We start from the raw sequence: 25,776 nt of genomic DNA on the forward strand, positions 1-25,776 counted from the left end.
GATGAAATTTGAAAAGGAAGATGTGTTAGTATGCTAAAACTTATCAGTACATTAAACGCAAAAGACTACTCTCCTTCCTTCCTTAAGTGATCTGAATAATGGTGATGTGTTAGGTTTAATTCTTGCCTCCATAAATTCTTTCACAGACCTTTGCCTTTCTTCAATGTTTTCTAATACTTTGAGTATGAACACTAGTGTGCAATCCCCCCTTTCCATTTCACTCATGCAAGATCACGAAGATTCATACTGGGTAACATCCTTCCCAAAAGCTCTCTGGATGTCCAGAGAGAAGAGCCACAAGACCAGGCTTCTAGAAAAGTTTTGCAAACGTATGTTTTCAGTAGAAATACTTGATAACTTTCAAGGTGTAGCAGATACTAAACGTCTATTTTGGAGTCCTATGACAGACTAAATAAAACAAGAAAGACATACTCCTCCTCTAAATTTCTATAAGCTGAACAGTAAATATAGCTAACACAGAAACAGTGAAGGAGATACCATTGTGTTACAATGCACAAAATAAGAAATTTCTCTCACAAAAATAAAGTTTCTCAGTTTTTGGCTAGAAAGTGACACTGGCTAACATACCTAATGAAGTACAGTATTTTTTATTCAGGTTTTCTCCACAGAAACACATACTGTTTCAGCAATACTTTTTATATTTTACCTTGAATCCCTCCAGCATGTGAGGTACTAGGAAGGTTTTTGGGCTGTACATAAGCCAGTTTGAATGGAGGGACCACAAATGGTACTTCCTGACCATCCAAGGGCAGTTTAGAAAGCAGATAATCCTCTGAACAGCCAACTTGCCGCTTCACTGACACAGAAGACAATGGAGGTTGCTGTACAATAGTTGGCTTTCTTGCAGCTATTGCTTCAGATTCCTGTACCATGGAAACTGCTAAAAATAAAGAGCAAGAAAAACAGACAGTCCACATATGCGTTAAAATTTGAAAATACTGTGAACAGATCTCTTTTATTTAATTGAATCTGTGCTCGATACATTTCTTAACTGCTGCTAGCATTCTGTTTTACTAGCATTCAGGACTAGCACTTGGAAAAGATACTCATCTTCATGATACCTGTACTAATATAAACTTCACTGCCCAAGCTTGTATATTTATAGCTGCCTATCTCTTAGTAAATTTTTAGAGGAGGCATTCTATACACTTGTACAGAACAGTTTTGCGAACAACTAAGCCACCAAAGAAAATCCTGACAGCAAATCTGCAGGCAGTTAAAAAGAAAAAAAGTGTTCACTTTTAGAGAGCTTGAGAGACACAAGACCTTCACATGACCTTAGGTAAAAAAGCTGCCTTTTTGGACAGCATTTCAGGCTGCAAGGAGCAGACTTTAGATAAGTGTTATTCTTCAGTTCCAGTTCATAACACTAACAAGCATGTGTCCAATCTCCAAGTGGAGGTATGGAATGACTTTTGGATGTTGTAAAAGAATTCAAGTTTATCAGGAGTGACAAAATAATTTTATTAATGGGAAATCTCATCACCCAGAATAACAAAACCCTTAGTCAATGTGATTATGTCGGAACTCACGATCATTTTTTTCTTTTTCCGCATAGAAGCACCATTTACAGCAGTTCTTCATATATTCTTTCGCCATTGTTTTCAGTGTCGCAATGTAGAAGAAACCACAATCAAAGATCCACCATAGCTATCAAACCTGAAAAACACTATAAAAGCAACTGTATTAGATGACAATACTTGAAATTAAAATGCAATAATATGTTATTGAATATGTGATTGCTAATTTGATTCAGTCCCTGGGTCAATGACAGTTATGTCAGCCACAAATAGATCAGAGCCATCAGATTTCTCTTACTGAGACAATTATTAGTTTACATAAAGGCACAGGGAAATAGAAGCTCACCTCAACATGCAGTATGCCAGTACTTTCAGTGACCCACTCAAACAGGTACCCTTCTTTCAGGAACACTAAAATTCTCCTCATATTTGTGTCACTGGGCTTTGCAATTTACTCAGCTCTACATCTGTTTTGATATGCTTTGGCAAGTCATTTGTAAGATGTTTCCCTTGGTCATGTTTCTTCTGTTCTCTTTTCCTAATGTAGAACGTTAACATACTTAGCCATTTACATTTTTGACTCTACATACTCCATATTTTACATTTGAAAACAGTCTTTATGAATGATGCCAAAATTGCCTTCTTTGAGGAACTACTGCTTTCTCATAATTGTATGCACATGAAACCGAAGACCTGTTTTATTATATAATTGTCTGCTATGCGCACAGAAATAGAGAGCACTGGCTTCCAGCAAACCAAGAGGCATGCAATCTACTGAAGAGGGAGATCAAGTCTATAACAGCTGGTTAACATTAAAATAACTTTATGACAATACTAACTGGCCTCATTTAAGTGTCTTTATTTATACGCTTATGTTCTCTTTTCAGAGGGACACAGACAGCTGTGTTGCCTCCTGTCCAAAACTTTAGCTGCCTAAGTCTAGCCCTTTTACATGTACCTCAAGTACACACGGTTCTTTGCACAGAATACCCAAGACATGACGCCATCTCCTCAGAGGTTAGCAGAAGACACCGAAGAGAGAATGAACAGGAGTGGGAGGGATGGGAAAGACGACAAGTAGGAGAAAGGGGCATAGCACAGAGAGAAGGTGACAGTTGCACAGAAATGGACAGGTTTGCCTGGTTATCTCAGTCACAGGAAACTGCTGGAAGTTTCCATGCCCCAGCCAGAAGCTATTCCTATCTGCAGTTTGAACAGCACAGTCCTTTTGTTTGTATGGGTATTCAAAGACAGCCAGGGAACCACACAAATACTGATAGGAGAAATAACACCAATATCTCAACTATCAACCAAAACCTTTTCTTTCACTACTCCCCCACTCCCACAAATTAATTTGGATGCCAAATGGAAATATCAGGCACCTTATCTAACTTAGAAAACGTGCTTTCTTCTCTTAACGTTACTTATTTCCATGCGTAGGTGCAACTGAATGTTACCAACAGACGTGTCAATGTGCAAATAATGACCTAATACAACACATCCTTACTGACCCAATCTTTTGCACTCTTCTCAGAATTGCTACTTATATTTTAAGTTGTGGGCTTTGCAAGGTCACGAGAGCATATGGCTTTGTGCAGAAGGCTTGAATTAACTCCTCATCTTTAAAATACGAGTGTGAAATATAATGAAGGTTTGTTATTACGACTATATAACTGTTCCACAATTATTCTTAATCATAAGCTTTCACAGAATACTGATTAGAAGGAAGTTCTTTAAATTCCCATTAGACTCAAACTTAAGTAAATCATTATTCTACTGCAGCAAGGACCTAAGCGAGTTTTTGGTTTAACGCAAATTCTCTGAGAATTGTTGCTATTTTTACCACTGACATTAATTACTTCCTCTAATTTTATTCTGCTCTTTATGCCCAATAGACCAAAATGAACAAGATGCAAGCAGCCTGAACAGAAAGACCTCAGAAGAAGCCTGAAGAAGACCGGTACATATTATTCTGGAAAACAGAACACTACTGAGGAGCTTACAGAGCTTAAAAACACCCCAAAATACTTCTTAAAGTAGGGTATTGCACTGCTGTCTGGTTAGAAAGGGACACCATTACTCTGTGCAGAATCCCCCACTCAAAACTTGCACTGATCTCAAAACTGCCCATGAGTTTAAGTAAAGGATGAGATTCATATTGCAAATTTGGGGAGATGATACCACCGAAGCACAGAACCTGCTGCACCTTTACACAAAAAGAGGCACAAGGATCTCTCATGAAATTCTCCACACTTCTAAGGATAAATTTTTCACCTCTCCTCCACCCTCTGAAGTGTACTCACGATAGCTAAGCGTGCTACAATTCAAAGCTTACTTTAAGGTTCCCATGCAGTGATTTTCCTTCCCAGCTGTTATCAGTGCACAGCTGGAGTTAATATGCTTTCCTCTTGTTCACCATGTTTAAACTGGGCTGAAACAGCTGCTTCGTTTGCTCTCAGCTTTGCAACAATGGTATCTAAGTGTCAGTGGCAGTTTGCTCAGGCAAAACAATCTTTTATCTCAAAGTGTCCAGACCAAATTTATTCACTACTGGTAGTGAAGGAACCAAAAAGTTAGTAACCACCCAGCTTTCCAGCTACATGAAGTGGAAAAATTAGTTTTTCTGCATCAGAGAAAATTCAGTTTATGGTACTAATTCCTTTCCCCTGAATTTCTTAGCTGGAGCCATAAACGTGAGTCAGTAAATAAATACAAATCACCATTTACAAGCAGTTGCCTTCCCATCACTGGGTTGAGTCCCTTCGTTTGAAAGAAAGGCTATATATCGGTGTTGACAATCTAACAGTAACAATGCAATTCTCTATCTTTTGCACTCCTAACTGTGAAATATGTGGCCTTTTTAAAGTAAGACTAAGCAGCCCGTGATATTCTTAGACCATAATCCACTCCCCACCCCCCATTTTATAGATAAGGAAACATTCATACATTTCTTTCTATCTGCAGACAAATATAAAAGCAATTCGTCACTGCCTCTTCTACAGAGGAGTACACTCCAATATTGCTATTTCCAGACTGTTGTTTTGTAGGCAGGGCATTATCAGTAGCCAACAGCAAAGTACATAGACACAGAGTTTAGAGTTTCCATTTTAGTTTGAGCTTAAATACAGTATTTTGAAAAGAAAGTTCCAGCAGTAAAAAACTGGAATGCTGTTTAGACCTTTTTTGCCCTTAAAAATGTAATGGTTTGAAAGCCAGTCGCAAAATTTGCACTTGTGTTCCTACACTTATAGCGTGGCCAGCATTTGCTGAGGAACAGATCATTTGAGCAAAGGTTTCCCTCATGCTGCTTAGAGCACTTTGCTTTGTTCATAAAGTCATGGCATGGATGTTCTAAATTACTTTAAAAAATTTTATCCACGTAATTTATCTACAGAGATAAACATATTTGTATTTTTCTTCAGTTCACTTATTTTATCATATTTTTCATGTTGCCTATGATTAGGCAAGCATTTCCACTGCATGTAAAAGTTTTGTCTTAACCATGTGAGACAGAAATTTAACAGGTTTTATTTCATATTTTATTAACTGAAAATGAACAAAAAACCTTGTAGAAGAAGGTTAGAAGACTAAACAAATCAGTACCAACTGACCTTGACATAAGCTGGTACTTCTATCAAAGGTTAAACTTCCCCCATATGCTAGAACCTGTTGCTGGTGTCAGCTCCCCCAGAATCTTCAATACATCACTTAAGAGTTGTTAAAAGGCTGTACTAACATACATCTGTCTGGGAACAGATTTACCAAATAAACCAGAACCGCAGAGAGACCTTTGTTCGGTATGCTACTGAATTCCAGAGCAGTACTGACACCCCTACAACACACGTTAACAAGGAGCTGTGACTCCTTGATCCTCTCTCTAAATCTTGGGGTCAGTTTTTGTTAGGCAACATGATTACTTTAAAGACATCCACCACTTTGGAGATACTAGAATGAGAAGAGGACAGGAGGAAAAGAAAAATTATCCCTGATTTTCAGACAATAAAAAAGTAGAGAAATCAAATCACTTGCAGCAGAAGAAGGAAGTGCAGCCAGATCTCATTACTGTCTCAAATTCTCTTTCTTGGTGTTCTTCAGCGATTTCAGTAATCTTTCTCAATTCTCTTTTCCCAATATCAAGCCAAAGTAAGATGATCAAATATAATTCAGCAACAGTCCTTCCCCACTAATGTAGAAGGAAAGCCAAGGTTATTAGAACATCCTGGAACCAGCAAAGTTTAAAGGCGAACCACACACATACAGAGTCCAGAGAATTACAATCACTACTATTTTAATGGGTTTAGATGGGGAACATAAATTATCCTAATGATTTCCAGATTTCTCTGATAGAAATTTTGAATGAGCTAAATCAGATAAACAGAGTATCGAAGACTTCAGTTCCAGATGCCGCCAGAATGATTACAAGACAGAGATATTTGGAGAAGAACGTAAATATTTTCAACAACTCATTAAATAAAAAGAACATGATAGAAAACGGATGATCACAAAATTAAATATTAAAAGCTGAAAGCAGTCTCGAAATGTCAGGTCTTAGCTGCCTTATGACGAAGGAGTATGTTTTGCAGAAAGTCTGTAGGCTGTTGATATATTTTACTGCATTTAGTCATAGTACTGCTCCATAGAAGTTGGTCAGGTAACAACACACTTAAAATTTTGCAATAGAAACAAAGGTGAAGTATCTGATCCTGAACTGGGAAAGCTGGCTAAGCCAGAGGTTTCAATCGTTACGAGATTTACTGCAAGCCATAAACATATATAACACATTCTCAGATCTGTGTTCCAGAAACACGTCACAGCAATATTCCTAGTAGCACTAAGTTCTCACAAAGCAAGAGGTGTAAAAGAAAATACCCGGAAACAGGGATGATCAGTTGTTATCAAGCATTTGGGACAGATCCTTGAATGATGTAAGTGTCTACAACTCCAGTAGCCCCAGAGGAACAACAGCTGAGGATCTTCCCTGTGGAAAAAGCGAGCCCAAGCTTGCTGTTTCACACCTCTGCCAAATACCACGTTTACCTCTTTGCCTGTCTGCGTTTCAGACCCAGGAGATGCAGTCAATTCCAATCATGAAAATCCTTCACAGAGCATAACAGCACCACCACAGGTCTCCAGACGATTAACAAAAACGCAGCACAGCACAAGCTGCTTCTGCTGCAGGTCAGACGGACTCTCTTTGATGGCACAGACACTGCACATGGTTTAACATCCAGAGCCAGCTGTTCAGCAGTTTTGTTGCTGGAGGAGAGCGTCTGGGAGCTGTACACTGAGCAGGGCTCTTCATTTGAAGAGGGGTAGCTTGTGATCACTGCATCTTGAAAAAAGTGAACACTAGTAAAACAGCTTAAGTGATTCTCAGAAATTTGCCCCCAGGTATTTTGCTACTCTATGAGCGAGGATGGCACAAACACACACACACCCCTACGCAGACGCATGGCACGGGCATACACTTGCCAAAGTTTACAGTTAAAAAAAAGTCCTATATTTGTTTTGCGATTGTAGGCAGGTCTGATCTGTAATGCCCACATAGGACACAGAGGCAGTTCAAATAGGTCTGAACGTGTGAGCAGAGACAAGCTTTTGTTCCTATTCATCAGAAGCCTTGGCAGCAGTAGGTTGTCTGGAAGGAGAGGAGAAAAAAGAAAAAAACATCATGTCAACACACACCCACAGGGTGCATGATAAGAGGCTCCTATCTATGCCTGGTTTGGGAGAACCCCACAACAGTGGTATCTGCAGTAACTAAGGTGTGTGTACATACATCCTTCTCCATTGGTACCTGTAACTTAAAGAAAAGCATGAAAACTCTCGGAATTTGCAGACGGATTATTCTATTCTTCTGCTTTCCAAGAAAATAAAAGAAAATGTGACAGACTTCCTTTTCTTTTGTGCCTGGAAACAGAAAAGGATTTCACTACGAAAGTGGTGGATCACAAGGGAGATGCTGAAATAACACCACAGAAAAAGAGAAGTTATGAAAAGGGTTTTGAAAGACAACCAGAAAAACTTGTTCGTGGGAGACAACTTGCAAACAACTTGACAGAAACACAATAAAGAGATGGAAAACATTTCTAACGCTGCAAATAAAGAAAGAAAAAGTAACTACACATATAAAACTGAAAGAAAAATAGACTATGCATCATTCGTCCAGTCTTGACAATGTGGATTTTACGATGGACTGTTGCACAGCTTTCCTGGGGCAAAGAGCCTAGGAGCATTTTACACGGTTACACAATTAAATGTGGTAACAGAAAGAAGACAGTAAAAAGTTGCTGGGAAAAGTGCTGTGCTCCATGATGCAAACAAACCACCAACTGCCTAGGCACAGGAAGCACCTTCCCACTTGGGCAAATGAGGGCACAACAGCCCTTTGGGGAGCTTTTTTGGGGGGCGGGGGGTGTATTTACATCTTCTTTGGCGGCTTTACATTTTCCATTAGATCCTAGAAATGAAAACCAGAACTAAATGGGCCAGCAGGCCAAATGAGCACATCTTTTGCTGCAAATTCCTTTCATTTACTTATGGTTTGCTCAAACAGAATCTTACTGTTTGAGAGCAGAAGGACAGTTACACTCCTCTGTTCCCACCTCCTGAATTACTGACACCGCTGGATTTCAGCCACTTTCCCCAGCACTATATTGAGCAACTTGTGCAGGAAGATGCTTGGGTTTTATTTCGCAGAACACTCTAGTAGCTGGTCACCTTCTCAGTTAATATTTTAGCCAACGTAATTTTTTCCAGTGACTTTTTTAGTTGTTGCAGTTTTTATGTTTGGAAAGATGTCTTCTTTTCCTTTAGGCTTTAAAAGATTGAGATCTAACCTCTTCCACTTCTCCTCAGTAAGCTAAATGGACAAAACCATGTGGACAAATTTAAGGCTGTATGTTTTACACCATCCAAATCTGATTTGTACAGTTCTTCTCAATATATTATCCCACTTCTCTGACCTTTTTCCATGCTGATACTACAGTTGAACTATACACCTCAGATTCAACATCACAAGACAATCTAAGGTGAGAACGGCGTCTTTAAGTAACACTTGCAAGGAGAAAATTGCTCTCATTCCCTGAGCATTGTGCTGAGATCCCAAACTGTGACCAGTCCCCCCATGACTCTGCATCCTCTGCCGGGATTCTGAGCAAGCGGAGAAAGGAGGAGGATGGGGCACTGCAGGGAGCATCCCCTGATGCCTGCCACAGCATCCAGGTAGAAAGTTGTCTGCTGGACTCTCCTGGAGATAACACTTGCATGTAAGGTTTAAAACCCTTGCAATCAGCAGGAGTCCTCAAAACTTCACCACCAGCAGTCAGGACATGACAGCTATACAAAAATATTACCTATACATCTTTAACAGGCTTCTCCTGAGGCAAGAACACCACCTTAGAAGTCAATTCTTAGCTGAGCCTTTGTCGTAATGGTAAAAGCAGAGCTTACTGGCATCCATCTCACTAGCTGTTTTATATGTCCTCATGCTGAGAAGATCTAGCTGTAAGGGAACTGGGGCAGAAGCTTCGCCTGGAACAGCCACGTCTTCCTATGTACGGTTGTGAAAGACTATACAAGTCCCCTTCTCCCTCCAACTTCTCTGACCTGATGAAGATGATCTAATGCATGCCTCCCTTCCTGCAGGCCCTGAGCTGAACCCTGTGGAAAGAGCACTTGTGCAATCTAGCTGTGGTCTCCTTGAGCTCAGCAGCTGCTTCTTCCCAGGGCTCCAGACCGGAGGAGGCCAAAAAGCCTTCATCACATCCACAGCCCAGACACAGACCACCAAACCGAGAGTAAGTCATGAAGTAGAAATAATTGCTATTGCCTACTTCCCTGAAGAAAAATAAAGCTGAGCAGGTGTGCGTCTGAGCTATTGTGCTACAGGAACAACTGCCTCTGCTCTTCAGGCACCCCTTGGAGAAGGGAAACAAGCTCTGGCACAAGCACACGATCAGAAGTCGTTCTTCTGACATGCCCCCCAGGGACACCCTACTCTTAGCATTATAGCCTTGCACCTGCAGCTCTTAAATGCAGACTTAATCCAAGCTTGCCCCAGTATGCAGAAGATTAATAATATCATTTACAAGGGCCAAAAGTACGGTTTTCATAAATCTGAGCCAATTTTTCTCATGTGCGATTTATGTTTGAATTAAGAAGAGAACATTATAAATCTATCCCATGACAAAGCTTAAAACTTGGGATTTTAATATGCTGAATCCCCTATGCACTGGGCTGTAAAAGTTGATAGAGATAGTATTTCTTCCTAATGCTGCATTAGGCAAGGAACCAATTCATCCAATTACTGTACTGACAACACTGTTCCTGTGAACTGTAGATAAATTCACTGACTTGGACAAGGATGTACAATATGGTATGTATTGGGGCAGTAAACACAAAGGAATAAATCCATTATGTTGGACTGCAGATCATTTTGGACTCAGATGGAAAACAGCAAAGCAAGAGTTGAAGTCAGGACACCAGAGAAGAAAACTTAGAGACTGAAATCTCTGTAAAAAGAACTTGGCCTCTGATGAGAACATGGAAGGAATTCAACATAAGATAAGTCCTTTGCTCTAAGCAGATTAGGAAAAAATCATGACTATCACTGACGGTTACTTTATAATCTAACTTAAGACTTTCTTTATGTATTCTGTGTCAGCTTTTAATCCAGTATTTTCTCCTTCTGCAGTAAAGCCAGCAAGCAACAAAAATAGAACCAACAGCAGTCCCTCTATAGCCCTGATACCAAAGAACTGGAAACATCTGGATGCATTTTTCAACAGGGCAGCCAAGAAGGTGGTATTTAGACAAAAGCGTCTGTCTGTGCACTGGGGTTCCCTAGCAAGACCAAATGTGTCTAGCTTTGAGCTCAATGCAACACTGAATGGCATCCAGAAATCCTCAGCCAACTGCCATGACCATGGAGCCACACAGAAAACACATGGACACGCATATAATATCCAGACAGCTCATGAAAAATAGCTCTTCCTGTATACATGGAAAAAAAAAAAAGAACACATAAAAACCCAAACAGTCTTGCATGGAAAAATACTGTTTCATTACCACTAATACTATTTTAAAGGAACTCCGGTGACCTACAAGAGTCAAGATGGTGCATTTCTTTATATATATACTTGCACACACACATCTAGGGCTTTGTTTTAGGTAAAGCAGTTTCTCGTTAGTTATTTTACATATAATTATTATTCTGTTTAATGATGAAAACAAAAACTGCAAATTATAGAGATTCCATATGATGAAGATACTTTATTCAGCTTCTTGTAACATTCTATAACCAGTTACCACACCAGTGAGAGAAAGGAAATATGTAATTCTATAAATCAAGGTTAAAAGACTAAGGCTGGGATTAAGAAAGGAAAGAGGTGACTCCAGTACATATCATACATGAAAACAGATTAAATAAATGACTCAAGAACAGGAAACTGGAGCTGATCTTAATTAATTCAAATCCAAACCAGACTGGGAGTATGGCTCTGCAGCACATGTGCACTGAGCTCAGGACACTGCCTAAACACACTTAAAAATAGAAGTCCAGGAGGATCCTGTCTTTATAAGGTCTAACTGTTTATTATTTTTTGCTTTAAACCCACCCAGACCAGGGGCCCAGAATCACTTTTAACAACCCCAGCAGCTCCTTTCAGAGATGCGAACAGGATGGAGTTAGCTGGCAGCTGCCCAAGTAGATGAGTGGTAACCAGACACTGCATAAAGGAGGTATTTAAAAAGAATTTTACACAGACATTGGGAGAAACCAGCAGAAATCGTAACCATCTCAATTTATGGGAGCACCTAACATACTGATTATTGGCCAGATGCTGCTACAGCTATGGGGCAAGGCAGTGGGTCTCCACTTGGTGCTATGTGCAGAAGCTGGCGCCGTGAACTTACCATTCCCCTTCTCCCCCTCCAGACAGAATCGCTTAAAACAAAGTGAACAATGGCTACACCGGGAATGTACTTTTTTATTATTATCCTGTTGAGTTTAAAACAACACCCTTCACAAGAGATTTTGACCTATGATTTCACACATTGGTGAAACTAGATCTGGAAGTAAACATACCACTAAGCTGAATAAAAGCCAGGATGATTCTGGAGATGTTCCGGGTTTGGTCAAGGTTTAGTGAAAGAAGATTTTTAGTTTCCTTCCAATCACTGCCAAAAAGACAGAGAATCTGAAGTGAAGATTAAGAGGCCTCTATCTAAAGGCCTCAAACTCATTTAAAAAAAAATATTAAAAAACAAACAAACACATTTGAATTTTCCTCTACTAGGAACTGAAACTGACCTTGAGAATCTTCTTGAGTGCCCTTCTGAAATTTACAAATCTCTCCAAAATGGGACACAGTGTTTGTTTTTTTTCCAGTTCATCACTATCCACAGCAGCACTGCTAGGCAGAGCTACTTGTAAAACCTCCTTCTGGCTAACCCTCCTCTCTGCTGTAGAGCAGGCACTTCCTTCACCAAAAGGTGTCCACAAAATAGCCTTCCTGTGTGAATTCTGCGAAGGGAGCCCACCTCAGTCCCCTTCTGTCCTCCCCGCCAGCCCCTGCCAAGCCCTGGTCGAGGGTTTGGCCATCTTCTGGCCGCATGAACCACCCCACGCTGTGCTCGCTGGCCCGGCTTCCACAAACAGGGTGGAGAGGGCCACCTCCACCCCCTTGGCCTGGAGATACAGGGGCTCTGTGGGAGCAAGAGGTTGAACTTCTGCACCTGGGAAGAAGCCCCCACAGTGCTCTGGTGACCAGGCTGTCCCAAGGCTGGAAGCAGCCTGCTTTCTCTCCATGCTTCAGATGAAGCTGTGGAGCTGTATGTGTGCACTGATGTACCCTGAGCAGAACGGGCCTATGCGGCCATCAGGGTCAGCCATGCCTCCCTCCGCCTTGCAGAGCCAGGCAGGGCGCAAGGCACCCGCTTCCCCAGGCTGGAGCACACCGTACAAGCCCACGTCCAGGTTTCAGACTCCTGGGTGAGGTGCCAAATTAATTGAAGTGCCTAGCAGGTTTTGAGGCCACTGGGGCATAGTCCTTCTGGATTGCTTTCTTGGACTTCAAAGCCGTTCTAATTGGCAATGCCACCTTTCCAGATCTTGCTTTTAGGGCTAGATCCAAACCTCAATGCAATGACCACGAGAATTCCCCAGACACCAAAGGGGTTAGTTTGAGGCCTCATTATCTGATTATCTGTTCCTTCCAGTTTAAGTGTGGCTACTAGGTCACTGAGATCCAGAGCTTCAAAACAAGATCAGAGGTACAATTTGCAGGAAGGATAAGCATCAAATTTCTGACTTTTTTTTTTGGCACTGCATTAATGTAAACTTCAGCTGTGATGACAGGCAAACAAACATTCATTCATACTAAGCTTAAGAGAAGTGTCCTCGCTAATTCTTCGTGGCTTGATGTATTAACATGATTAATGGATGTGATGTAACACAGATGAGTTGAAATCAAATCCAGGATTTGAACCTCTTCCTGTATGAGGCTCTTCAGTTTAGGTCTGAAAATTCATCTCATCTGCAAGAAGTGATCTGTAGAACTTTTTGTCTGTGCAAGAAATTCTTCAGAAGACCAAACAGTATTACTCACCAGAATGACAACACAGGTTTGCCCAAACTCTGCCTCTCCTACCTTAAGTCAAAGTCCACTCTGCTTTTCACTTTGCCTTTCACTGTAAAGAGATGAGCTCTTAAGCTCTCTGCTGACGGAGACTGTGTGTTGTCCTACTTAGACTGATGAGGGAATATTTACCAGACTTAACTCGGAAGTACCAATTCAAAGCAAACAAAGTAGTTCTCTTACAAAATTAAGAGTCTGAACAGAGAAGCAGTAGGTTTGGATAAATATCATGCAAAATTCACTGAATGGGGTCAACAACATTTTTACCAAGCAAATAAATTTAATAAATATTTCCACCAAAGTCAAGAGGTACTTCTAGTATAAGGCAAAGCAGGCAGGATTCACATGAAGATCTAGAAGGCCTAAGTCAGCCAAAGCCTGGCTGGAAGCTGCCCTTCTAATTCAGGCCCTCTGGCTCTGCCTACCAGGCATGGTGAGAGCAAGGGGCTGCCGGCTGCTACCAAGAGGGACAGTGCTGCTCTCCTGTGCCAACAACCATTCATGTTGGATCTAGTAAACATGCAGCTGCATGATGAGTTGGCCCAGTTCACTGATTAGATGGAAAAATAAACTACCAAAATATATAAATATGCTTACAAAAAAAACCAGTTTTCCCACAGTTGACTGTTCAAGGGTGGGGTGAGAGTGCCCTGTTGGGAAAACAGGGAGCCAGAGTGGGACAGTCCCCTCCAGAGCCAACCCACTACTCTGGGGTAATGTAAATTTGAAAATGAAACACCTGTGACTAAGAAGAACAAAGGCTGAGTGAAAATCAAAATCAGCTGGTAGGAAACAGAAGTGACAGAACAAACAAGTGAGGTGATTGAGCCTCATGATTAGGAGAAAGAAAATGAGATCAGAGTCTGAGCTTGTCCTCCACCATAATAAATGAATAGCTTATACACACGACTGACTGAACAATTCCACCTATGTTCACTCTTTCCATTGCATAGCAAGAAAGAAGATTTAATCACTTGGGGATCCATCACTTAAATTAAGTGTAGGAGAGGACAGTGGAACTAACGGGACTTCTGTGGAGTCCAACGTGCCTTTAGGTGCAGCATTCTTAGTAGGTGTAACTTTTACACGTACTTACAAGAATCAAGGAACACTTTAATAAAAATATATATTATCTTGAAATTCAATATTCCTTAGCCACATGTATTCCACAAGTAATTTTTTAATATTCAACATACAGATGGAAAAAGGACTAGAAATCAAACTTCCCCACTCCTGAATTCATAGCCTCTCCAGTGAGTTACAGGATCACAGTTCACCTAATGAATATTTCTGCACTGAAAGCAAGGCAAAACAGTTTTATAAGTAAGGAGTCAGAGACCACCAGACCCGAACAACACACAAGTTTACAGCTCTAGCACTAACTTGAGAAATGAAAGGCAGAAATTCAGAACTTTGCTCTTCATGGCTAGGTAACAGTTCTAGACAAAACCTATCGAATAAGAAGCAAGAATGGATAGGCATAGCAGCACACTCCCATGCTCCCTGCATGTATTTTAAGTGGGTCCTGATCATCTAGGTATAATTCAAGGATAATTGAACTCTCCAAGAGCAACTTGTCAAGAAATACCTCACTCACTTGTGGATACCAGGGCAGCTTAGGCACCTAACTAACACTGTCAAAACTTACGCCACATCAAGAAGCAGACCTCAACGTATTCAGCAAATCTTACCAGAAAAACCTGAGCTGCGCAGATCAGCAAGTGAGGAGTAGGACAGCAAGGGTCTAGCCTTGAGGAGCAGGTGCCCACAGGATCATTTAGATGCCAAAGTGTTTCACAGTTCTGCCCCAGCAAACTGCTGTTGAAATCTCATTCCCTTTCCGCACAATCACAACTGCACCGACTGGAAGCGTAAACTGAAGGAATGGCCATGGTATCTACCTTTCCATTCTTATCTAGAGAAATGCATCACATGTAACACTTGGCCAGCTTCCACACTGAAGGAAAGTTACAAGACCAGCTTACTTAATATGATCTCCATTTGAGCTTTGGCTAAACTGTATCTCCAGTTACCTGGAGCACTCCTGCAGAAGGTGATTTAGTTAGTTTATTTCTTGCCTGGTATAACAGCTTAGATGTTAATTCGCACAGAATATTTTGATTGTACAAGGGTATTTTCTTATAGTAATACCAGCTTGAGGCTGTTTTAAGTACAATTTAATCTTGGGCCTAATTTATATGAAGATTTAATTCTGTAACAGCTGACTATGGTTACTATTTTTCTACCTGCCTCCATTTCTCAAGGTCTGCTGCTTTTTAGAAAATATAGTCCCAAGCCAAATCTTGGAAGCACACTGTCAAGTTCACACTCATAAACAAGCCAAACGCAGAGGCTGAAAGGTCTGCATGCCAAAAACCCCACTGATACAATAGTGAGCCGGCAAGGCATTACAGACGTGCAGCACCACCTGTAACGTGAATTGCCCAGTAATATTGCCTTTAAGCATTAGCGTTCTGCAAGTTGAATTACTCTGGTAACTTTTAGCCTACTTGGAAAAAGCACATAGATCAATACGCTCAGATCCTTGAAGAATTCTGACTTTAAAAACATGCTGTCCCATTCAACAAAACTATCAGTATGCAGGTGAAATACATCAGGTTTACAAAACCTATCATTATGTTGTTTTTGTTTCCCAGGACGTACTTACCTACATAGTGAGAAAACAGTAATTTACAGATTGCAAAACCATCCCTTGCATATTCACATTTAAACATCCCAAGCATCGATACACAAGGCAGGTATGCTGCATGCAGCCACACGGTGACACGGTGGGGTCACCCCGGCAGGACACCCTGACCAAAGCCGGGCTCCCCGCCCGGTTCTGCTCCCATTTATCCCCACGCACACCCCGAGGCGGCCTCGATCGGCACCGGGATGCCCGCGCTGCAGCGGTTCTCCTGGAGCTAGAGCCCAACGGGACGCTCTGGAGGAGCGAGAAAAATAACCCTCCGCCCGCCGGGACCCCCTGCCTTCCCCCTGCCTCCTCGCCGTGCCCCCTGCCGGGTCCCTCTCCTCTCCTCTCCTCTCCCCTCCCCGCCGCTCACCTCCCGCCGGGCTCCCCGCGCCCAGCCCGCACCTGCCGCCGCGCCGCCTTCTCGGAGCCCGGGCGGTGGCTGCGGCCCAGCCTGCAGGGGGCGGCCCCCGCTCCTCGCTCCCCGTTCCCCGCTCCCCGCCCCGGCCCGGCCCTCGCGGCCGTCCCGGTGAGGGCCCAGGGCGCTCCCGTGTCGCGGAGCGGGAGTTCCCCCGCCGGCCGCTCCCCGCCTCAGCGGGACGGGTTTCTCTCCGGGCGGCCGCCAGGTGCCCGTGCTTGTCGCTCGCTGGGCCGTTACGCCGGCAAAGGCAGCGCCAACGCTGTCCCTCGCTTCGCTAAAGCACCACCGGGCCTATGCTTCAGCGAGAAAAGTCATTTTTAAAATGTATATTCTTCTAGCAAATGGCATTGCCAGCTGGGATGTCGATCCCTGTCAAGTTAGGCTTTACACAAGCATACGAGGGAAAGCCCCTGCCACAGCCTGCACAGCCTGCGGGGCAACTTACTGGACACACGGGGTGGGTTGGCTCAGAAATTGCCCCAGGAATTTCTGGTGCAGAAGTCTCCCTGCAGGAAGCAAAGGTTTAGAGAGTCTCCAGGTGGTTTTGCCTGGCCTCTCCTCTCGAGGCAGGTGTGATCAGGAAGCAGGGCTGCATTTGTAGGGGAAAAAAAAGGTCTTTTTCCTCCAGTCAATTTTGTATGCTTCAAGGTGCTTTAAAATTACAAGTCAGTTAGTGAGGTGTTGGGATGGTCATCCTAACTGCTCTTGAACTCCAGCCTTTTGGGGATTCCCCATCCCCCAAGAGTGCAGTTTTTCTACAATGACATGTTTTTATTTTCAATGGACCTGATGCTAACTAAGAGTTTCGTGCCTGTCATCATGCAGCATAACACAACTACTTGAAACCCCAGAGTCACTGTGAGGAGAGAGCCTTCGCCAAAAGCACAGGCTCAGAATATTTGAACTAACAACGAGTCTCTGTTAGTCTCTGTACAGAGCCAGCAGTACCGCACTGGGATATCACATAGCAGCGTGGTTCTGATTGCTGTTAAGGGAGCTGATGAGATTATGTGTGGTCACTCCTATAAAGCAATTCAAGTAACCTGGTAAACTTCCAAAATTATCTGAGTTCTTTTGAGGCACACATTAAGCACACATTTCAAGGCATCTCATTGAATTCGCTTACGTGAATAAATTACGTGAAGAACTTTCTTCCACTGTTCATAAAAGCATGTTGTTTAACTACTGATACAGTCCCTGTATGCAGCTCGCCACTATCAGATTACGTGAACATTTTCAAGCTCAAGGGTTTTTCAGGCTCTCCAGTGATTTCCAGTCCTGCCTGAGTGGCTCTCCAGCTGCTGGAGTTGGCAGCGTGGGAGCAGCCAGCTTTCAGGAATGCAGATCACGTCTCTGATGAAGGAAGGGACATAATAAAGGGTATTTCTGACAAGGAAGTTATAGGGGAAAAAAAATTTGCAAGTCTACCTTCCCTCTTTCTCAAAGCACGGGAAGGGTCGTCCTCCACAATTTGAGGGGGCTTCTTCTCACATTCCTGTTTGTGTTTTTTTATTTTTGATGGTTCAGGACACACCTTCCATTCTCCTTTCCGCTGCTTGAAAATTGGATGGTTTGTTTCAATAAACACAAAGTTCAGCTGCACATGGTGAGGGATGTGGCTGACCTATTTTGCATGGAGGGACAGAACATTATTGTGCTATTTTTTTATTATTACTATTTTTTTTAGCTGGGATGGGAACTATAACTCCCATCTCCCTTGGACGATTTTTGTCCCAATCAAATTAAGCATGAAGATCAGCAATGAAACCAATTTACCTCTGTTCTTTGCTGCCTAGACCTCTCAGCCAACTGCAGATACATTCCTTTTTCCTTGCCTGCCTCCTGCCAGCATATAGAGCGCCCCATGTTCTGCTCGAGTCATTGTGAATTTTTCTGTAACTAAAGTTCACTTGAGAAACCTGGCGATGTTCTCATGCTTTACTGATACCTGCTCTCAGCCCTTCTCCATGCCCATCCCAGGACCATCACTGCAACCGCTCATCCTTCCTAGTTTCAGGGGGCTCTGCAGCTGCTCTTGCCCTCTCATGCTGCCTCCAGCCAGGGCTCCCTGGTGCTAAGAATGAACAAATAAATAGGGCTGGTTTGGGCTGGCTGAGCCAAACCACAGTGCTCTGAGCTCCAGAAGTGCAGGGCTGAGATTACTTGAGCAGCCCCGGCAGAGCCAGCAGGGAGAATTTATTAGTCTGGGCTACACTTCTCCTCTCATATTCTCCAGCAAGGCCCTTCCCATCTGTTTTGAACCTCTGCACAGCACACTTTTCACTTGTTGCTGAGTCTGTTTAATGCTATTGAATTACAACTTTGCAGTGTTTTTTGTTTGTTTGTTTGTTTGTTTTCTTGGTGAAAGAGGAGAAGCCAGGAGAGAAGACCAGAGAAAGGAGCTACAGGCAGGAGAGCATTTTATCCTTCTTTCCTCCTTGGCCCTCATACCTTTCAGAAGTAGACCTGAAACAATAAAAACCCCATGTGTAAATACTGACACAAGTGTTCTTGAGTAATTCTCTATGCAAAAGCTTCTAAACAGACTATAACCCTTTTTCTTCACTTTGCACAAGTATGCCAGTGAACAAGTTTGTAATCAGGAATGCTCACAAAGGCTGCTGATTTGCATCAGTCAAGCCTGATAAACTCTCCCTAGTGATCCTCTGCATCAGAAACCAGATCCCACCACTTGTGCACACTTACTGAATCATGCCAGCTTTGATTTTAAATCTCAAGCAGTTCCAAGTTTGCACATCATGTTTGCCCAGAGCACACTGAAAGCTTTCAAGCAGAAAAGTGCATATCTGTGGAAAACATTATTGCTTAGTAGTTCTTGCCTAGTTTGAAACATATCAAATTCAATTATGCAGTTGAGAGTCCTTTAGAGCAAGTAAGCATCTAACTCTACTGTGTCCAAAGTATTTTCAGAAATTAACATGAAGTGATGTATGATGTACTTATGATTGGATTTAAAATGTAGTGTATACAGTAATACCCAAGTGATGAGCTCAGCTGTCCGGACATTAAAGTAGGGCGTTATCAAGACAAGTCCAGCACACAGCATACAGTGTCTCACAGCCAAACTCCCTGTGTAGCCACTAAATGAAGTTTTCATATGCAGAGGATTTGTGAGAGAGAAAAAAAAAGGATTCTGCAACTCAGATTTCAGTGAAATGTGAGTCCTTTTCAGCTGAAGTCTATAAGTGGTTAATACACCTTTGTTATAAACAACTTCTGCAGCCAGAGACTTTTACTACCATGGAAGTTTTTGCAGCAGTAATCTTTATCCCCTGAGGTTTTGCTGGGAGAAACATGAAACTGTATTTCTCATCCTCCCTGTCCTACTCTCGGCTGGAGACTGGCTTTTTCCATTCCCATTACAACCTTTGAGTTTAACTGACACCTTCCCTCCTCTACCACAGATGCTGGGTGGGGTCCACACACTTCGTTACAGAAAGCTGTTATAATTCAGTTGGTGACTATTGTTTTTTGTTTTCTCCTTTTTTCAAATGTACCTTTAATGTCATGCTTTCCTGACATAACCCGTTGTAATTCTGTCCACCATCTGAGATTGCAGCCAGTTGCTTCCTCCCACAGTGCTGTAGAAGAGCAGTTTTACTGCAGCATGTCCAGCATCTTTTGAAAGTGTTGCTAGGATGCCTAGAGGAAAAATTACATGAAGATATTTCGTCGTCCAAATTAAGCCCTCTTTCTCTCATTTAGATTTGATGTACTGTAGATTTGAAAAGAGATTTGCTGGCCTGGTTTATCTTGTCTCATGCTATAAGGCAGATTTTCCTTGTGCACAAACACGTCATTAATACATTTGGTAAATAAGTCCGAGGTGGGCTCATCCTTCATGCACCAGAACACTTTGGTCCTGTCTCCCCACAGACAGTCCCTCAGATGTTTGGCTGTGGCATCTGTGCACGCTGCAACAATTGCTTCTCAGCTACTTGGCAGTCTTCATGTCATAAATAGCCGTCAGCCCAAAACTAGCACAAAGCAAGGTGAGGTTCCTGGCTGGCTAGCTGCTGATGGAGGGGGTCTGCGCTAGATCTGAACTGGAGTTTTCGTGCCATCAGCTTCAGCCTGCAGTGACAAACAGGACTGCATGTTTATGCAGGAGCAAACGGTTCGGTTTCCTTCTCAGGAGACATTTCTTGCTGTTGCTACTGTCTAGGAATCCAAGATGATGAATCCAATAAACTCAGGAGACTTTATAAACCTTAATGTACAGCTGACAATAGAACAAAGCAGAGCCAAGGCATGTTCCTGTGAGTGTTTTCCAATTGCGTCTTTTTCTTGTCTGGCTTCATTGAGAGCCAGCTGTTCTTCATACAGGAAATGGTCCCACACAGGTTTGTGAGGACGTTGTCACGTCTGCTGAAAAAAAGATGATAGAATTACATTATCAACACACTGACACCTTCAGAGATTTTCTAGAGCTCTTGCACCTGAAGGCTGTGGGTGGATGGTACTCCCTCAGCTTTAAAATAAACATCTTACATGCAAAAATCTATTCAATCTGCCATTTGAATCCAAACAATCCCAATAGTTTCATAGTAAATTTGGTGCTTTAAGCCGATATATTTAGCATTTGTTTGGATCCATACAGTCTGTTGTTTGAAAACTGAATTTTTAGGGTACAGGATAAAAGAGAAAGGAAGAACATTATCTGCAGCCGATTTCAGGAAAGGTTTGAAATCTGAGCGATCTGTAACTTCCTGTCTACCTCTCAACGCAGCAGTTGAACTCAATTCAATAACAGGTTTTCAAATTGTTCCCAAAACTTCATTGTTAAGGGACAAAAACAAAACAGGAAAGACCTGTTTCAGGAAGGACTGTTGTATCACTGAAAAAGGCTCTGCAGAGCACCTGACTCTGAAATAAGCTTATTTATTATAAATAATTTCCATGGCGTCACATTAACAAACATAAAAGGTCACGAACTCATGTATTTGAAGCAAATGTGTTTGACATCTGGGATCTGGCAGAGGTTCCTCCTGTGGGATAGACTGTTTGTGCAGAGCTTTATTGAAGAATAATATTAAGAATGAATTACGAAATATTAGTGTAACCTAGTAAGAAAGTATTGTATTTTACAAGCCAGAGACATAATAGATCTCACAGAACTATTTTTGTTCCTCCGATTCAAAAGCATGTCAAAGAGTGATAGCTGTGACCAGCTACAAGTGGAAACCTGTGGTTTTTCAGCACTGCACTTGGAAATAGGTTGGACAGAAAGGTCCAAACGCAGGCAAGTGCTTAATTGCACGTACGTATTTGTATTTTCGCTACGCCCCCGCTTGCAAGGGGAGGAGGAGGGAGCTGGCAGGGAGCATGGCCGCCAGGCAGCCAGGGGCCGAGGGGGAGCCAGGCCATTCCCACACAGCTCCATGCGAGGAGTCGGGCAGCCCCATGCATCAGGCACCTTTGTGGGGACAGGGATGGGACAGGCACTGGGGCTGTGGGGAGCTGGAAACAGTCACTCCTACAGTCTGTCCTTCTCACTGCTCTCTGGCCCAGGCCAGTGGAAACCTTGCAGGAGCAGCCATTTCCCAATACCGATACTGACGCAGGGCTATTTGCGAGGCCCTCTTGCCCCAGGCTGGGATAGTGTGACCTGCTGGGGTGCTTTGGGGTGACTCCTCAAACACTGTTCCAGGCCTATTGGCTTATCACACTGTCCCAAAGCACCTCTTTCAGTGTGGAAAGGGGGACGAGATGCAGCCCTCTGGGTCCTCCAGGTCTCCGCCAGGCCAGGGTACTGGCCAGCCCAAGCAAATGGCGGAGCAGGCAGCCGACCCAGGGGCAGGAAATGTCCAAACGCCTGCCAGCTCCATGCCTCCCCTCCCTCTTCTGGGACCTGGAGGCCAGGTGCCACTGCCCTGCCGGCGTTTTTCCGCCATCATCTCACTAGGGCCTGATCAGTGCCTCAGAGCTGGCCTCTCTCCCCAAAAAAAAAGACACGGGCCTGCCTGAGGACAAGCAGATGTTCTTCTCCCTGGGACACTGGGGCCAGCCAGGTGTCACCCGCGCACTGGAGCACAGGTAGCACACACAAGGTCCTTCCTGAAAGGCACCAAGTCAACAAACAAGTTGTAAAACTTTTTTTTTTTTTCCCCCCTCTGTTTTCAGGTGAAAACAAACTTCATTTACCTCACATAAAAGGGCTGAGGGCAAAAAGCCACCCCAGAAATCACACCACTTTAAAGCCTGCCAGCACCATGGAAATAAGGAAGTCTGAGGGGACATCAATGCAGGCCGGTAACAGGTCACCCACAGAAACTGGAAGGCTGCTTCTGCATCTAAAATTACTCAGTTCAGTGTGAGAGCACACACTGACCTTCTAGCTAGAGCTTTGGCCACATCATTCAGAGGGAGGCAAGGAGATAAAAACAGGACAGTCTGGCTTAAAACACATAAGCAATAACACAAGCAGAACCAGAGGTTACCATCAGACTTTACCCTACTTTTAAAGCTTTAACCCAGCTGCAGAGAGTTCAGCCATGTTCCCAGACAAGCACACCAATGCACAGCACCCTTAAGTTACATGAAATAAGGCAAAGCCAACCTGCTGCCTACCTTCCTGGCCATCACTTTGCAGGCCCTCTTGCAGCATTGGCTGCACCTCACCCAGCAAGCTCCAAGGCATGGGAAAGCAAACATGCCACAGTCAAAACCTTCACCCATATCACTACTGATTTTAGTGCATGAATAAGGATAGCCTTGTGTGACCCCTCTCCCCAAGGCAGAGGATTCTGCGTATTTAATTTGTTTGGTTTTATGCATAAACGTTCAGTGAGATTAGAACATGCAGCTCCTTCAGTATCTGCTGTAATGAACAGACTTAAGTGGGTTGTACCTTCTCGGTACATCTTGATCTTACATGCGAGCTGAATGCCACAGGTGTCATGAACCTGTGTTTCCTGTGTTTTAACAGAAAGTTTAATAGCTGCAAACTGCAGGATGTCTGTTCTTCAAAGTATTTTCTAGAAAGATTACTTTCAAGAATCCTGAGTCAGCAGTAATAGCTGTAGGTACAAATATTTATTTGCAGGACACAGTAGCTGTGCCATGTTCCTTACGTGTGCTCCCCAGGACAAAAACATATATATGTACGGCTAAAGCCTTCCATAATGAACAACTATCCACTCGACTCAAGCATTTGCAGCTGTCACTATTGCTTTAACTTTTAGCTCCATAAGAACTAGATCATATGGTAGCAAGGAATTCAAGGGTGAAGGGTTAATCATTTCACTGCAGCTCAGGGATTAACTTCACATTAAAAACACGTGCATTTGTATCCAAGTGACATAATGAAAAATGTGGTGGGACATGAAAGGTGCACTCATTCAAGCTAGCAAGGATTTATTGAACTTGTTCTTCAAGATCTTAGAAAACCTAATCAAACATTTCTCAGCTAGTGCACTGGTTGCCACAAACTGCTTGTCCTCCGCTAACCTGATACAGCGATCCCATACCTGACAAAGAGTTTTATTAGCAGACAGAAGGAGGATGTGTTTCACAACTGTTTTTAAGGGGCCTTGGTGATCATTCTGTAATGATATGTTGACTAAACTGTGCAAAAGTCCAGAAAAAAAATAACACTTCCTAGAGAGAAAAAAAATGACATTTAACAGCATGAAAATGCTGTTAAAGCACAAAAAATGCTGTTAAAGATCAGCATATCAGCTTGTATTTGGGAGAGTCCTTATGAAGAGTGGTACAGTCTATGAACCCTTGCAGTGGAATGAACGAGACACAGATCGTGCATGCTGTCCTAATGAGTTACTAGTGCAAGAAAGTGCTTGTATGGAAATGCTCACCTGTATGGGATGTGGAGCTGCCATCTGTCTCCCTAGAATAACCATACAGGACGCATTTTTTCTGTCACCAGTGTGGTGATGGCTACATGCTGGCTGACATGGAGGACAGTTTAACAGCATTCAGCAACACCTGTGGGCCCAGGGAGTAACCAGTGCCACCAAAAACAGAGAGGGGAGAAGAAGGCAGGAGCTCTGGTGCACAGAATACAGCCTCTGGGACTTCTCAAGGAAACACGGCTCATATCTTACCCTTAAGGAAGTGCAGCAGGAGTTTAAATCCTTGCAGGATATTAGTTTTACAGCCCAGCCAAGCCCTGTTTCTCCAGCAGCACAGTGTCCTTTACCAGCTGGCTGGATGGCACTGACAGAAAAGAAAGTGCAAACTGCTTTTCCCGTCCACACTTGCAAGTCACCTCCAGAGGTACCATTATCACAGAGCTCTGATTTGCACCCCTGTGGGAGCTTTTGCTGAATGGAGGTATCCTTGTCTTCAGGGGCAGTGTAGGAGCAGATCATTCTTGTGTTGTGAAAAGAGCAAAAATAGAAGAAGGAGTGACGCTATTCAATCCCACATGCAACCACATCTAAGACAAACACAACAGCACATGTAATGAAAGCAACCTGTAAAGCAGACTGGAAGCATCTAGAAAGAGAAGGATACAGTGAATTAAGTCTGAAAACCTCAAATTAGGTCACTAGAGCCATATACTAATGGTGAAATCTAGGTAGCTTTGTTTCCTAGTGGCCATTTTCTCTCAAGGTGAGCGGAAGGCCTAGCAGCTCAGGAGCTTGCCTGGTCAGCCCACTTCTACCAAGGCACCCTGCTGGGGATTGAACACCCAGAAAGCTTTAGTCATGGGTCACAGACCTGTTTTCTTATTTCTTTGAGCAGCTCTAGAGACTCAGTTGCTTCTTGGTTGAATTGTTTCAGCCCAGAGTTCCTGCACTTAGCCTCTCATCATTTGCTTTGCGTGTTAGCCGGCTTCCTTTCAGCGTAGTATTTCTTGAGCACGTGATGCAGAATTAATGCGTTAGCAGGGCAGTGAAGGCAACTGAAGTGTCCTTGTGAAACTGCAGGTGAGCAGCAGCAGTTCATTTGAGTTCAAAACAGCTATAGAGATCTTTATCAGCTGAGTGCCTTGTAAAACATCAAACACCCAGCAAATGTCGTATTACCTACCTCATCTCTGCAATGAATTGTGTGATGAGAATGAGAGAGAGCAGCTGTGTGACATAAGTTTATTCACTTCCCACAAAACAAACCAGATCCAGCCTCCTCTGCCCTGGCAATTTGCTGAAATAAGAACATTCCACCTGTGAAGTATAAACCCAACCAACGAGCACCAAAACTCCATTAGGCATGGGTCATTGAATAGTGTGTGGGTGGAAAAACCTTTCTTGTACTAAAATCACAAGCCATGTAGTGCAGGTGGGAGTGAGAACTAGCTACTAGTTAATGATTTATGTATAAGGAAACCAGTTCAGCCCAAATTATATTAATGCTACTTGTTAAGGAGACTAACTTATTCTGCAGAGCTAAGCCAAATTCTGCTCATAGGCTCATGCTCACTGCACAAATCCCTGTCTACACTGGACCAGGCTGATCCTGACAAGAACACTTACAATGATGCTCTGTGATCACCATTAA

At 43.0% G+C, this 25,776-nt stretch overlaps 1 protein-coding gene across 23 annotated transcripts in view; it reads right to left on the reverse strand.

The window, feature by feature from the left end:
• The window catches only part of TC2N (tandem C2 domains, nuclear), a 49,708-nt gene that overhangs the window by 16,668 nt on the left and 7,264 nt on the right, over positions 1-25,776 (reverse strand). Inside the window, exons 1-6 of one of the 23 annotated variants that reach the window (XM_080596309.1) lie at positions 24,997-25,236; positions 19,812-20,679; positions 16,739-18,759; positions 6,579-7,179; positions 1,554-1,690; positions 668-901 (exon numbers count right to left, since the gene is read on the reverse strand). In XM_080596309.1, the coding sequence (XP_080452435.1) occupies positions 668-901; positions 1,554-1,620 (301 nt within the window). In that variant the 5' untranslated portion in view covers positions 1,621-1,690; positions 6,579-7,179; positions 16,739-18,759; positions 19,812-20,679; positions 24,997-25,236. The other 22 variants (XM_080596308.1, XM_080596306.1, XM_080596287.1 and 19 more) reach the window with 22 other exon arrangements.

The sequence above is a fragment of the Anser brachyrhynchus genome (assembly GCF_964034855.1).
Source record: "Anser brachyrhynchus genome assembly, chromosome: 5".
Taxonomy (NCBI): Eukaryota; Metazoa; Chordata; class Aves; order Anseriformes; family Anatidae; genus Anser; species Anser brachyrhynchus.